Source organism: Nesoenas mayeri, assembly GCF_963082525.1.
Source record: "Nesoenas mayeri genome assembly, chromosome: 2".
In the NCBI taxonomy this organism is placed as follows: Eukaryota; Metazoa; Chordata; class Aves; order Columbiformes; family Columbidae; genus Nesoenas; species Nesoenas mayeri.
Window position 1 is genome coordinate 101,529,899 of NC_137543.1, and position 14,916 is coordinate 101,544,814.

General features: G+C 35.8%; 1 protein-coding gene across 8 annotated transcripts in view; it reads left to right on the forward strand.

Moving 5' to 3' along the window:
• Positions 1–14,916, forward strand: part of ATP9B (ATPase phospholipid transporting 9B (putative)) — a 167,107-nt gene that overhangs the window by 117,624 nt on the left and 34,567 nt on the right. For all 8 annotated transcript variants that reach the window (XM_080339199.1, XM_080339205.1, XM_080339204.1 and 5 more), the window contains 2 exons: positions 5,830–5,972; positions 14,466–14,578. In XM_080339199.1, the coding sequence (XP_080195325.1) occupies positions 5,830–5,972; positions 14,466–14,578 (256 nt within the window). The remainder of the gene's footprint in view (positions 1–5,829; positions 5,973–14,465; positions 14,579–14,916) is intronic.

Sequence of the window (14,916 nt, forward strand, 5' to 3'; positions counted from 1 at the left end):
GGAGCTGGGTCTCTTTAGTTTGGGGAAGCGGAGACTGAGGGGTGACCTTATTAATGTTTATAAATATATAAAGGGTGAGTGCTATGAGGATGAAGCCAGGCTCTTCTCGGTGGCAAACAATGATAGGACAAGGGGTAATGGGATCAACTGGAACACAAGAGGTTCCACTTAAATTTGAGAAAAAACTTCACAGTGAGGGTGCCAGAGCACTGGAACAGGCTGCCCAGGGAGGTTGTGGAGTCTCCTTCTCTGGAGACATTCAAAACCCACCTGGACATGTTCCTGTGTGACCTCACCTAGGTGTTCCTGCTCCAGCGGGGGGATTGGACTAGATGATCTTTTGAGGTCCCTTCCAATCCCAAACATACTGTGATACTGTGAATTCACACCTATGCCAGACTGTTATGTCTGCCTATCAGCAGCAAGCAGCTATGCTGCTTTCAATCATATTGCCACTGGTGCTTGTCTGTATAACATACAGATGTGAGAGTATCAGTATATGTAGTCTCACATGTACAGACAGAATATATATTAGATATGTGATGCAAAGCTTTCAGTGTGGAAGAGCTAAAGAGCTACTCATGAAGTAGTTTAAGGAGTCCTTATAAATGAGCATTATGCTTCTATACCATACTGTGATATATAATGCAATCTATATAGAGATTGTAAAATATTAAAGTTTCTTGATATTTTACAAACTAGTTTTGATTTCTTCATGCAACAGGAGCTATGGTGTGTGTCTTACATGCTAAGAGTAAGTCTTACTCTGCCCAGTAATGTATTGTAGTACTGCCTGAGCTAGATCTGTGCCTTTCTTACAAAGTCAAATATCCATGCTACATAGAGAAAGCACAATCAGCTTTAAAAGTCATTTTTAATTGATCTATTGCAGTAGATCTCTTTCCTTTTTAACTTTTCAATATTACCTATTTGGTCCTAGTTGCTTTTCTGTTTTTAATAATATTGCAGTAAGTAATGCCCAGTTTTTCTGGAATACACTAAAAATATTCATGTTTTTAAAAGTATTTGTATTAGACATCTAATGTAAATATTGTTGCCATTGTATAGGAGGCTTAATGAAGGAAGGTATCTGACCTGATGAATGTGAAAATAACAGAGAAACATTTTCAATAGAAGTAATTATTGTTATTATGAGCTGCATATGCTACATCTCTTGTACCAGTGTGCTCGTTTGACATGTGTTCTATTTGTATTTTGCACTCTACTGTTTTTTCTGCCTGTAAGAAATTCATAGATTTCTCATTAATTATTACCCAGATTTCCTCCTGAGGTTTTAAGTTCTACCTAAGTTACAACATCTAATTATCTGTACCTAGGTTGCATGTGGCCCTTGAAAAAGCTACATGTGCCATAGTCGCTATAGCAATACAGGGTTGATGTGCATTTTTTTGCCACACATATTTAAGCGTAAATGTGTGGGATTGAGCTCTCTATTAAAGTTGCATTCATTGCTTGTGTTTTATGTAATGTGCTGTGTACACTTTCTTTCATTTTCTGTGATATGCTTACATAATAGACAAAATTCAGAAAAAAAAAAAAACAGAAAAATTGGGCTGAGAGAACTAGTGAGACTGGTTAGGAAGCAAACAAGGACACAGATCTGAGTCTCTTCTTTGGAGTATCAGACAGGTAGTAGAAAAAATGAAGTTAAAATGTATATAGTCGACTAAACATAAAAGGAATATTACATTCAGATTTCCCCTCCAGATAAAATATGGGCTAAGGGGAATTAGGGGAAATTAAAGGGATGATCTATGGATTGACTTTTTAAATTTATTTAGATCTTGATAGAATGCTATTTTTAAAAGAATTAACTTCTATTTTGTTCTATTTTTGTCGGTTTAGTGCCAGGTAATAGAAGTTGGCAGGCTCTAAAAATCACCTTCTGTGAAGATTTACATTTCCAGGGATTTTGAAGTTAAAGCACCTGAGCTTGTTTCTTGACCAATGATTTCACAATTATTCCATATATTTTTCTAACTTGTAAATACTGTGTATATCTCTGTACAGTTTATGACTGTTGGAAGCAGGTAGGAATATGGGAAGGTTAGGGGGCATAGACATAGGGTATTGGGTACTGTTTTGGTTATTAACATGACCCATGAATGATCTTCAGTATTTCACTTAGAAAGAAGTCCTGAAAATAAAAAGACTACATCTCAATTAGTTCATTTATTTGGATACCGTTATGGGTACTCATACTGTATCTGGAGTTTTGGCAGTGCTTTGTTTTTTGGTACAAAACTTCTGCTCAAGAAGTTCCTCCTGCCTGCCAGACCTCAAATAAAACTATCATAGAATTTTGATTCAAATTCATACTTGAATTTTATTCAGCATGGTATCACTTTGTTCACAGAATTGTCTTTGCTAACATCATTAGGTCTTGATTTCTTTTCCCCAAGTCATGAAAGGCAGAAATTTCACTAAATATGCCCGTTCTCTGCAACAGCCTTCTAATACCTATATTAATATTCGCTGTCTAAAGATTACATGTAAATTGGCTTGCTAAAATTAGTGTTACTGATGCAACAGTGTGCTAGTGCTATGTATGCTGTTCTTCTGTGCATTTCAGTTAATAAGTGGTGTGTATGGAGTCTTTTAAATTGGATGAAACTGAGAAGGATTTAAAAACTGGTGAATGTACAATGCTTTTTGGTTATTTAACGATGTTTCTTAAAGTCCACAAAGGATTTATGAGAAATGGTAGCTAATATTGTCAAGCACTCGAAGTAGCTTGGTGTTGAGTAAGCTTAGTATCTCCTTGTTTTGTTGTGTATATTCTTGGACTTTTCTAGTCAAGTATTTCTACCCTTTCCAGTGCAGCTGTTTTGGAGGGATTTCTAGTTTTGAAAGCAAGCTTGGTAGTAACAGGCCTCCATAATTTTTGGTGTTACGACGATGTCTGTGATGTGCTGGTGATAGCTACAATGACTGCACAGAGAAAAATTTCCTTGAAGACAGCAAGCACCAGGTAAAGGAAGTAAGACCAGGACATAGTGTACAAATTTTAGAACTAATACTAAAAATGCATTTATAGCCCTCATTTTTCATTTTATTCCTGTTTAATTCTTTATTCAACTTAACAATTCAAGCATGTACTCAAAATCTCTCTGTATGCCAGAAAACAGCCTTAGACTGTACTCGGAGACATTATTTCTCTGGAGGCCAGTGGTTCCAGCTTTCCATAAGGTCCACCAGCATAAAGGTAGCACACTCTGTTCCAATTAGCAGTGCATGCTGGAAAGCCAAAATAATTCTTTAAATGTCTCGAAGGTTTGAAGTACATATTTCTTCTCACCGCTCAGCAAGAGAAGATGTCGTCTTTTCCTTTTTTTTTTTCCTTATGTTTATATTTAAGTGAGATTATAATTAAATGCCTATAGAGAGTATTCAGAACATCAAAACCAGTTAATGCGCATGCTTCTGAAAGATGCAAGTGAAGATATGAACTGCACTTCAGCTTTGAGAGACTTTTCTGATTTAATCTTACTGAAGTACAGTTTTTCCTATCTGGATGGCTTTGTAGGTCTCCATCTTTAGAGCAGCCATGTGGATTTCCCTCTTTGTGTGTCATGTACCTGCGATTGCAGTTCTGTGATAGACCTTTCATCACTGAATTACTGCTTCAGTAACCCAGGCTGAAAAAAATACTTACAGTCCAGGTGACTCTTTGAAATGGGGTGATGTGCAGCTTTCATCCTTCACTTAACTGCAGTTACTCCTGGCTAGAGCAAATGTCTGGCTGTTTTTAAATAAGGTGTGCTTGTGTTTATCTTTTTGAGCTAAACAGCATCCTTTGTAGCAGACTGACCAACCAGCAGGTTCTTGTCCATAAGAGTAGTAAATCTTTTGCTGTTCTTTCTGTCAACTAACACATGTCAGTGTGAAGTGTGTTACATTGGTTCTTATATTTTGTTTAACTCTGCAAATTCACAGACATACAAAATACTAATACTGGTTGTTCAGTACCAGCTCTGGACTGACTAAGACAGGGTAAAACTGAAGTTAACCACTGTGAGGCAAGTGACTTACAGTATTTTTCTCCTTGTTATACTGTAACATTTTCAAATAAAAAGAATCTGTTAGAATCCTCCCTCTGTCTGTCCTAACTTCTTTCTTATATAGTAGTATTTGCATGTCTGAAGACAGCTGAAGCTAAGTATAATATTGCAAAACTAATTGGGATATATCACCAGGCAGAAGGATGGTTTTCTGCTGCTTCTGACTTTGTTGGGAAAATAAGAGCTAGTTAAAGAACAAAATACTGTCTTGAATGGTTGAGAATCTGGTATCAAAAAGGCTTGTTTCTTTTTGTGCTGGACCATGCATTGTTTTCTGCTATACAAATTCAGGAAGGAGAGCATGTGGAATAAACACTATGTGTTGAAATTCCCAATGTTCTCACAGTTCTAGTTAAAAGCATCTCTTTCTGGGATGTTGCAGTTTCTGACTCGCTGTTCTCTCTGCTGTTGCCTCAGGTGATTCACAATCACTCTATTGCTGTGATTGCAAGCAGACAGATGGAAACTATTTGTGGCTGTTGCTTTGGTTATGCACTTCAGGACTGTTAAAAAAGGTCTGAAGTGCCTTAGTAGTATTTTGACTTGATATGTACCTTTGAACATTTTTAAGAGTTGTATTACTGTAAACCTTTTACTAAACTTGGGACTTTTGAGTCTTGTGCCCTGGGCATATTAGCTACGAATAGTTCACATAGCCACTGTCTTAGCTGGTTTTCCAATATTTCTGTTAGAGCAGAGTCAACAGAAATGAACATGTGCCTATTCCTTAATCACTGTTCCTCTGATGTGGTAGCGGGAACATGGTGAATAACTAAAGAAAAGCAGGTTTTTTATGTTTTAGAACAAGGTGGCACAGAGTTTTGTGTCAGACCATTTAATTTGGGGGAAGAGCAGTGTGATTAAAATGTTCTCTGACCAGCATGAGAGAAGAGGAATGCATGGTGCAAGGGCAATTAATTAAAATATGATGTAGACGTGGAAATATTAACAAATAAATATGCAGACCTGGAGTGAAATGGAAAAGAAACAAAACCAAAAACTTTTGCTTTTGTACTTCTATAAATAGTCAGTAAAACTGCTGCCCGTTATAGTTTCTAGTACAGAGCTACTCGAGGTTTCCTTATTGCTGTTGACAGTGGCAACGCCAGCCCACATGCTGTCATGTGAGGGTGCGTTTCGCTGTTTGGACACTATTCCCATTTTGCAATAGAGAGCCTCTGTAACTACATTTTGGGAAGGACAGCAACATTGTTGGTTGGTTTTGGTGAGAAAAAGAAGTTGACAAATATAGGTGTACTTTCATACAGAAAAAAAAAAATGAAAAACAAGTGACTTGAAGAGGTACAAAAATATTTTACTTTAACATCATAAAGAAAATGTAGGTGTTGGGGTTTTGTAACAGATAAGAGCTGTGACTTGAACAGCAATCTGGTTTTGTTGATAAATTGTATATAATATTCTCATCTGTGTAAGTGTAGTAATGTAATTATGTCAAGAATTTCCACAGTGTTGCAGTGTGTTTCATGCAGAAGCTATGGTATTGCATTTGTTTGTATTGCAGTAATTTCTAAAAGTCTGAGATGGAACCTTCATTTGTCGTGTGATATGTACTCTACAAACACATAACAACAACATCATTCTGAAATTTTTGTTGGATATAGTTTTAAGATTACTTTTTGCAAGTATCCTAAAGTATGCAAGTATTCTTAGTTTATTTTTGATATATATTTATAGCTTTCACTTTCCCTAATATTCACACTGATTATGGTATAAATTTCCTTTGCAGTTTGCGTGTGAACTTGGACATGGGTAAGGCAGCCTATGGGTGGATGATTATGAAAGATGACAATATTCCTGGAACAGTTGTTCGAACTAGCACCATACCAGAAGAGTTGGGAAGATTAGTTTATTTACTAACGGATAAAACAGGTATATCAGGCTACAGTTCTGAAATATGATGACTTTTATAAAGTTCCTAAACTTCCCTCTATATTTTAATATGTTAATATAAGAGTAGATTTAGTCTACTGATTCTTATTTTTCAGTAAGATTTTAAGCATATGCTTGAGGACTTTGTACCAGTACCAATAGGCTTAGGTTGGCTGGTATTTACACGTGAAAGTCACTATTTGGTAGCAATCTTATTTATTCCAGTGGGAACACTCCTGCTATAGTAACAGGACACTGGATAGCATTAGTAAGAGCACTATATATCCTACTCTGCAAAGACTCTTGATTAGCACTCAGGATGCTATTTAAATGATTCTGCACCCTGTTTCTACTACAATATTGTATGATACTAAGTTAGGAATGGCCTTCGAGAGAGCAAGTCATTTCCAAAACAAGACATAAGATCAGCCTCCAAAATGACGTCTGTTATCCCCATGAAGTTAGTTGTTCTTTATGTTACAAAGACCAGTTCTAGAGCTGCTGTATGTTTTCATCTTCATAACTGTAACCTGTTGCTGTACCTGACCTGGTATACTGGAAAACCCAATGCTTACCAGGATTGGAAGGCAGGTAAGTGTGTGAAGAACTAACAGCTTGTGCTATGATACTGTCTGCTGTTGTGACTGAAACTTTTTGCCATCTTAGCATGCTCTTGGTTCTTGATATATTTAAGAAGTCTTAAAGTTTATTTCACAAAATACGGTAATAAACAACAAGATAATTTCTGTAGAAAATACAGTATTTCTTCTCCTTTCTTGGTTCTTTCTGAGACTGAATAAATCAGTTCTGGTAGACATGCTGTTTTCTACAGAAGCTGAACTCTTGAACTGAGAAAGGTGTTTCTTAAACAGCTGAAGAAAATGTTCAGTGTTTTTAAGCAAAATACAGTTCCAAATGGTGATAGAGTGGTTTGGCAGGGGGGCAGGATGCACAGGGTAGCCTCTATGCTACTGTTCAGAAAGCATAACACATAGTTTGCATCTCTCTGGTTGAAATAGGTGAACATTCCCTCCCATGCCGAACACTTCCATTACCGCATATTTTGAAATGAAATATAAATTTCATATATGGTCATATTTTCAAAATATACTTTCATTTTTTTCTATAGGTACATATGTTACCCTATACACTTCTAAATGCTGTTGTTCTATTCTGTAACAGATAAAGACAACTGCCACCTTTTTTCTTAGCATGTAGAAAAGTTTATTGCTAATTATAGTGTGGTAATTCTTCAAAGTGAGTGAACAATTCTTTTAACAAGTTTTATTTCAGTTAGCTAATTATTTGTATGCTATTTGAAACTGCTTATTGATTTTAATTGCACCCTTCATCATTATAATTTATGTAACTTTAAGAGCGCTACCTCATCGTAGGCTTGAAATATGTAGTTTACAGCATATGTTTGGACGAGAGAAGTATGTTGAAAAATAATGAATTTTCAAGACAATGCAGTAGAGTTCATTTGCCCAAAGCACTACTTGGTAAGCAAAATCAATGTATATTTAGATTTTTCTGATAGAGAATCCAGTTACCATATCAAACTGGGAATGAGATTTAAGTGTTGAGGTATTCTGCTTATAGTTAGACTATAGGGAAAATTTTAAGAGGTTTGCGAAATAAAATCCTGAGACTTCATTCACCTACCGCTACAATTACAGAAGTTATATTCTGACTCTGGTGACCAGTTTATATTCTGAGGCACGACACGAGGATCAGTGTACTATCTTTGTTTCCTCAAGCTTTATGTACTTACTACCTTGTTGGCAAAATAGAAGATGGTTTGGAAAAGAAAAAAGAAAAAAAGCTACTGGAGTTCTACTTCTACAAAGACCACTGAAACACTTAACCTAATATAACAGTAATTAAAAACAGTTTTTCTCCTTTAAAGAAAAGGCAACATAAAATTTAGTGATACTGGGTTTTTCAATGGAAAAAATACCGTATTACATCTGTAAAACTTTGAAAGCATACATTTTATTGATTTGCATATATGAAGAGAAACAACCCTGTTTTGCTTCTAATTTTGTGGTGGTGGTGATGTTTTTCAACCCACATCATGCCACTTGCAATCATAGTAGTTCTGTTTAATTTTAAGAAGGAGCGCTTCTGTTCTAGCCTTTCAGGCTGCGTACTTAAAAAAGGGCTAAACAGACAAAAGTTAAAAGACTTTTAGCAGCAAATGTGTTTATGTATAGTTTGGAAGACTGTAAGCATTCAACCTCAAAGGCTTTTTAGAGTACTGAAGTCTACTGAGTTCTGTAAGTTAATGATGTAAAAATGAAAACAAAAGCAGTATTCTAGGGCAGTGGTTCCAAAATGTTTTGGAGCAACAGTCAGCAGTCTCACCCTGTGTGATTTTTACCCAAGTGTTAGATCAAAGCTTATATAAGTGAAAATAAGCCTGGAGTCCAGCAGATGTGACTAGCTTCAGAACAGTGACTGTGGCCTTGCAGACCATACTCTTCAGATTGAGATGGGAAACACTGCTCAATTTTATTAGTCTTAAATGCTCTCCAAATTTTAAACTGTTTTTAATTCTGGACCGACATGTAGCCAATGTACTTTTTACCTGAGTGTCTCAGTAGTTGCTTCCAGTTTCCTTTCCTGAATATATTTGATCTCATTCTGCATTTTATCATAAATGTGAAACATACTCTTATGTAGTGAACAGAATCTGTACAGTTAATCCATGATTTCCACTGGATGATTATACACTGTTCATGAGAGCTGGCTCCAGTACTTTCTCACTTGAATTTTCAGTTAAAGTTGTGTGAAGCAGTTGATTTTTCTGCTCAATTAGGCCTTTGCTGTCAGAGGAGAAAGAAGAGAGGCAGTTTTGTAGCTGTCTGTCTAAGTGGGTGCTACTAAAAAGCAGGACTAAAGGGCTGATCTAGTTAAATGTGAACAGGTATAAGTTTTTCTCCATATTGAAAAACAAAGGGAATCCAGAGAACTGCCTACAAAAGTCTTATATTGTGGCCCGAGCTTCACTGGAAATGATTGAGAATTAGTTGTTGAGTCTAAGGAGCATTGCATTACTAACATAATTGCAAGGTAATCCTTTGTATGATTGTAAATTGGGTTTGTACTTCATCAATAAGCTTTTTGACAAGAAGCGTCCATCACAGTGGCGCTCTCATTTGCCACAGTAGAATAGAAAATGAAGTATCCCAATAATTGCATTATAGTTTCCTTATTGTGGGACAAGAAAGCAATGTGGTATAATTAGGTTTGATTGGAGTGCATGTTTCCGGTAAGATCTGAAATTAATGATGTTGCTATAGTGACACATCTGCGACCACCAGTGCGTGAAACATAAAGTAATTCATTCGACAAGAGAAGACATCTGTTAACTGCAAGGATGCGGAGCATATTGACACTGACCAGAAATACTAGACGTTATGTGATAAATGAACAAATGATGCTGAAACAGGAGGACAGATAATTTGTACTTAATCTGCTGGGAGAACTTTAATCTTCTCACTGGTTGCATTTGACAATGCCATTGTTTAAAGAACAATGCCGCAGAGAACTCATAAATTTTAAAACTTAACCCAGGGTGCAGCCTATTAAAGCAATACATTAATTCCTTTGTTAGGGAGTTTTTATCTTCATGTAGAACAAAGCCATTACTAAAAACACCCACTAAAACAACAGGTTTTTTAGGACTCACATTTTTATTATAGCATCTATTACCCAAAATGCCATGTTGTTTGGACTTGAATCACATCTAAGTTTGACAGAAAGGCATCAGCCGTTAGGGGGTGGGAGGGGCAACTATGGGAGGAGCGATTTCGAGCATTTTCCAGCGGCAGCTGAGCGTGAGATCCTCTTCAGGGTACGAAAAGATTCTAATCATGAAAGAAAAATGAAGATATTTGGCAATATTTATTAAACATTTCTGTTGCTTAGGGTGTGAGATGGCAAACCTTCTGCCGTTCATGACAACTACCAGAGTATTCAGCTAAAACAAATGCATACAGTTTTCCAAGCATAGTTATTTACTAATGCATACAGTTGTATTTGAGTTCTGTAATTAACATTTTAGCGGGTGTTTGGACCAAATGAGATACTTAACAGATATAATAGTTGAACAGATGCATAGAGCAATGGGATTCTTGATTTTCTGTGAAAAAGCCTTATGTTAGAAGTTGATGTATATGGGCTTCTTCATTAACTGTGCCTAATGTAATGTACTATTAGAATAGCAAATTTCAGTAATTGTTTCTGAAAATTAATCTTTTAAGGTATACTTTAATGTACTCTTTATCTGTTTGACATAAGCTGCCACAGATAAAGAGTAGTTATTCCATCAGCATTTTTTAATGTCTCCTCACTTCGCTTTGATGAATGTATATTCACACTATTGCCCTTATGTTTCTTCTACCTCTATGATTTTTAGGACTACTAAAGTTGCAGGATGAGTAGAGCAGGCTAAGAGAGGAAAGTTTTGATGGAGAGATCCTACAGGAAGCTTCCAGACATGCACTCAAAGTAAAACAGTCAAAGGAATCCTTACTTTGTGGCTTCTGTTGGACTCCCATTGACTGAAAATACAGGGTCCATCCAATGAGCAGGGATACTGCTCTTTGGTATTGCTGTCCTTTTTACAGGAGGCATAGGCACAGCGGAAATAGCTGCTGTTATTCCTAACTGTGTTAACTGTTACTTCTACTGTTGCCTTCTGCCCAGGAAAGAATAAACATATTTCGGTTCTCTTTCTTTACCCTCATTCTTAATGAGTGGTACTGGAGTTTGTTTGGTGTGAGGTTTTGTGGTAGGTATGTTTATGACCTCATGCTAAGTGGAGCAGCTGAGTGAGCAGACATATTCTGCATATGTGTTTACCATGAGTTTTTTTAATTTTTTTTTTTTACGTTCTGTACCAATTCATGTTTTTTTCCAGCGTTCGTAGAAAGAATTTGCATCTCAAGATTGATAGCAATAGTTTAATTATTAAGAGTGTTGGGCCTAATCAACCTCGACGTTTAAATAGAAATGTTTGCATTTATACTGGCTTTTTATCTGTTTAAGCAAGTAGCTTGAAGTATTCATATTTTATGGAAAGTTACCCTCTCAGATTCTCACAAAGTTAGTAATTCTTCTGCTGTATGTATTTTCTTGGGTTTTTGTTTCGGCCTTTTTAGATTGTTGGTATTGGTCCAAATTACGATCTAATAATATTGGATCAGAAAGATCTGCATCTGCTTCTGGAGAAAAAAAAAATCTACTGCTCTATTGGGAATCACATCTGTTGCCACCCAGGGAATGATGCCTTCAGGACTTTTTCCTTAGAAATCAATTTCCTCTTTGCCTGCTTTACTCTGTGTTTAATGATACAATTGGGGGAGTCTCATGGCTTCATTAAAGAATATTGTAAATATTTTTTTCAGCAATTCTATACTAACTTTTTGTCAGGTTATTTTTGTTATGTGGTGCCTACATTCCAGAACAAAGTTTAAGAATGTGTAGTAGTAGTAGTAGTAGTATATATTATATTAGAAAATCTACCTCTAGATGTTTGAAAGGCTTGCATTTTGGGGGCATAAAGTGAAAGATGTGTTGTTTTGTCAAGGTGTATTAGTCTTCAACTCAAAGACTAAAATTTGAGACAGAACTGGTGCTAAAATTATAACATGACTGATTGGCATCATGTAATGTCTAGAACAAGTTGTTAGGAATGTTTCTGTCCCACTTTGGTGTTTTATCCATTGGGAGAATTTAGAAGTAAATTCTTAATTTGCACATGTTGTGAAATTTACCTTCCATGTGGATGACCAAAACAGGTGTATTTTGGTTTATTTTTTGCAAAAATTTTTGGAATCACTTTCATAAATCAAGCGACCTGTATTTGTCTTGCACATCAGGTTATTGTGACTATTATTGAAAGCCTTACACTAGTCTTAAGAAGGATGAGCAACCTGTAACTGTTTTTTTTCTTTGTCCTTATTTTTTTAATTACAATTTTGCAGCCTTTTTTTCATACATCATAGATGTTTCCTATTACTGTAGTAATAGGTAATATAAGTATAAGTAATGTATAAGATGCAAGTATTGAATTAGGATTGCTGGTTTGTTTATTTCCATGTCTTTACAAATTGATTCTTTCTTCTCACCCATTTTTCCTAAACTTCCTTCCATGGCTCCTGATTGTTGCAAGATAGGAAAATCCATACTTCTCTGCTCAGCAGCTCTTCTTCTCTGCTTGCTGAGAAGGGGTTGGAGGAAAACACAAAAATTTTCAACCTCTCTACCTTTCCCTCACCAAGCATGATTTGGAGATGGATGCATTTAACGGTGTCAGAAGAAATAATCTTTCCATACAATAATCATAGGTCTAATGTTGTTTCCTGCTCAGTTTTCCCAAGCAGCAATTACGGAACTAGTGGGAAACATGTTTGGCAGTCACCTGCTGTCTCAAGTTTTGAGTAACATTTAGCTTCATGACTCCTAGGGAATGTTTATTTTAATTCATGGGCTTGGCAAAGCTAAGGGCAGTGAAGAGATATTAGCATGCCTAGAAAGTAAGGAAAGTGGTGCAGAGTTATTTCGAAATTTATTGCAATAAGCATTATTGAACAAAGTGGATGGGTTTTTATTTTAGTTTTTTTTAATATATGGAGATTTTAGTCTCTCATATTTATTAGTGGAAACTTTTGTGTTTCTCATGCAAAACGGGGATTGGATTTTTCTAGTCTGTACAGCTTCTAAAGGCAGAAGAAGTAATTTCTCATGACTTCATATAATTACTGTAAAACAAAAATAATTTTCTTATCCCTTGTATAAAAGTAACCAAAAAATTCAGACTTTTAATTCTAGAGATCAGGAACTTTGTCTTCCTGGATTGTTTTCCACCCTTGGAAATATTCTTCTTCCCATGTGAATTTTTGGTAATGTTATGGATATTTTATGGACAATTAATCCATTTCACATAAACATTTTAAAAGTATGTTTTAAAACTCAAATAATATGACTATAGAAAAAATTCCTCAAAAACATATGGAAGAGTGAATGGGCAGTGTCTTTTTTTTTTTTTTTTTTTTTTTTTTTTTTTTAGTGGTAGAGGGGGAATTTGGAATGATCATCTCATGCTGGTAATACAGGAAGACATGGTTTGATAGTGCAGAATGGCAGAATAACAATTGAAATGAATTGTCAATATACAGAATGTGAGTAGGAGTGGTGGACATCTCAAGTATAACTAAGAAAGACATGAGATTCTTACAGCCTTGCTGAATCTTTGAAGATCACCAATGGTTCTAGCCTGATTGGATGTAGAAACTGTATGCTAACTGTCCAAACAGTTCTGTTTTCCAGATAGTAATTATAACATATGTCATGATTTTAGTCTTCTCTGTTACTTTGGCTTACTGTTTCGGCATACTGGGAAAAAGACACAGTATAAAAATTGTCTAGATAAATAAAATTATATGAAATATTTTACTCTGCAGTTTTTATTTATAGAAAATTATCACATCCTCCAAACTAAGAATATTGTAGAAACTTTATGAATGTCACTGTTGGTACTATGTTGTTTTTATTTCTTTGATCATCAGATTTATATATTTTAATGACCCAAAACTGTATAGCTAAATATAACAATGAGTTTATATTCTATTAGTTTCACTTCAGCTGAGTAACCATAGAAAAAAAAGGTTATGAATGGCCATTATCAAAGTAATCTTTGGTGAGCTGACCGGGGGAAGTGAGGCAGTAGCGACTCTTTTTGCCTGATGTGCCCCATCATGGAAGGCTGAAGCCCCCACGCCTCAATTGGAGCTTTTCCAAACCGGATGATGCAACTCCTTGGCAGAGGTGGATGCAGAGTGTCAGTCCAGGAGTGACACCCTGTAGTTTCTTACAAATGTCAAGTGAGCTCTGAAAACACTGACTTCGTTCATTTTGGCTTGTTCCAGTTGGAGGCTAAATCCATCAAATTCAGAAGTGATGTTAGGTCTTAATGACTTACTCTAGATAACACTGAATGTGCCAAAGTGCGGGATAGATGTATGAATGTTGGGGGTTTGGTGGGGTTTTTTTTATTTGATTTTCTGTTTGGGTTTTTTTGTGTGCTATTTGTTGGGTTTTGTTTGGTTGGTTGTTTTTATTGTTGTTGTTTTTTCTTTAGCTTTTTATGATACGTGGTGTAAACTCTTGCATTATCTTTTGAGGGACAGTTCTATCCAGATACTGCATTTTCTATCTTTCATATGGAGAGAAAAGTTTGTGTTTTTTCAAGCTTGTATGTTTAGTATATTAGTATTTTGGGAGAATCAGCTTGGAGGTGGAGCCAGTGATTTCTTCCAGTATGACTAGACCTGATCTTTTTCCACAAACATTCCTTTAATTAACGAAACTGGTGCTAGCTAATGATTCATTCCTTCTTTCCAAAAGAAAGATTTTTGGGGGGGTTTCTGTGGCCTTCTCATGGTATTTTTTGCTGCTTTGTGACATACTACTTCTTTATTACAGGAACACTTACACAGAATGAGATGATATTTAAGCGCCTCCACCTGGGTACTGTGTCCTATGGAACAGACACAATGGATGAAATTCAGAGTCATATTATAAACTCATATTCACAGGTATTTCATTTCATAAATTATTTACCTTTAATAGTGAGATTTTTTTTAACAGCATTGAAGCATTGTTGTTACTGATTATGTCTAGAAATCTGAGATTCTGTGAAAGTTCTTTCATTTATAGGTATCTCTTAACAGGGCAAGATGTGAGACAATATGTAGTTCTCTCCTGATTCTGAAATTCCTCATAATACCCACTTGAAGGAATTTACTTTTCTGTTCCCCACTAACAGAAATCTGTGTTAAACTGTCTCTGCAGTGCAGTCTTTCTCCTGCTAAATCATTTAAAAAAAGCTATTTATTACTGAGACTACAAACTACAAGTGTCCAGAACAAGACAA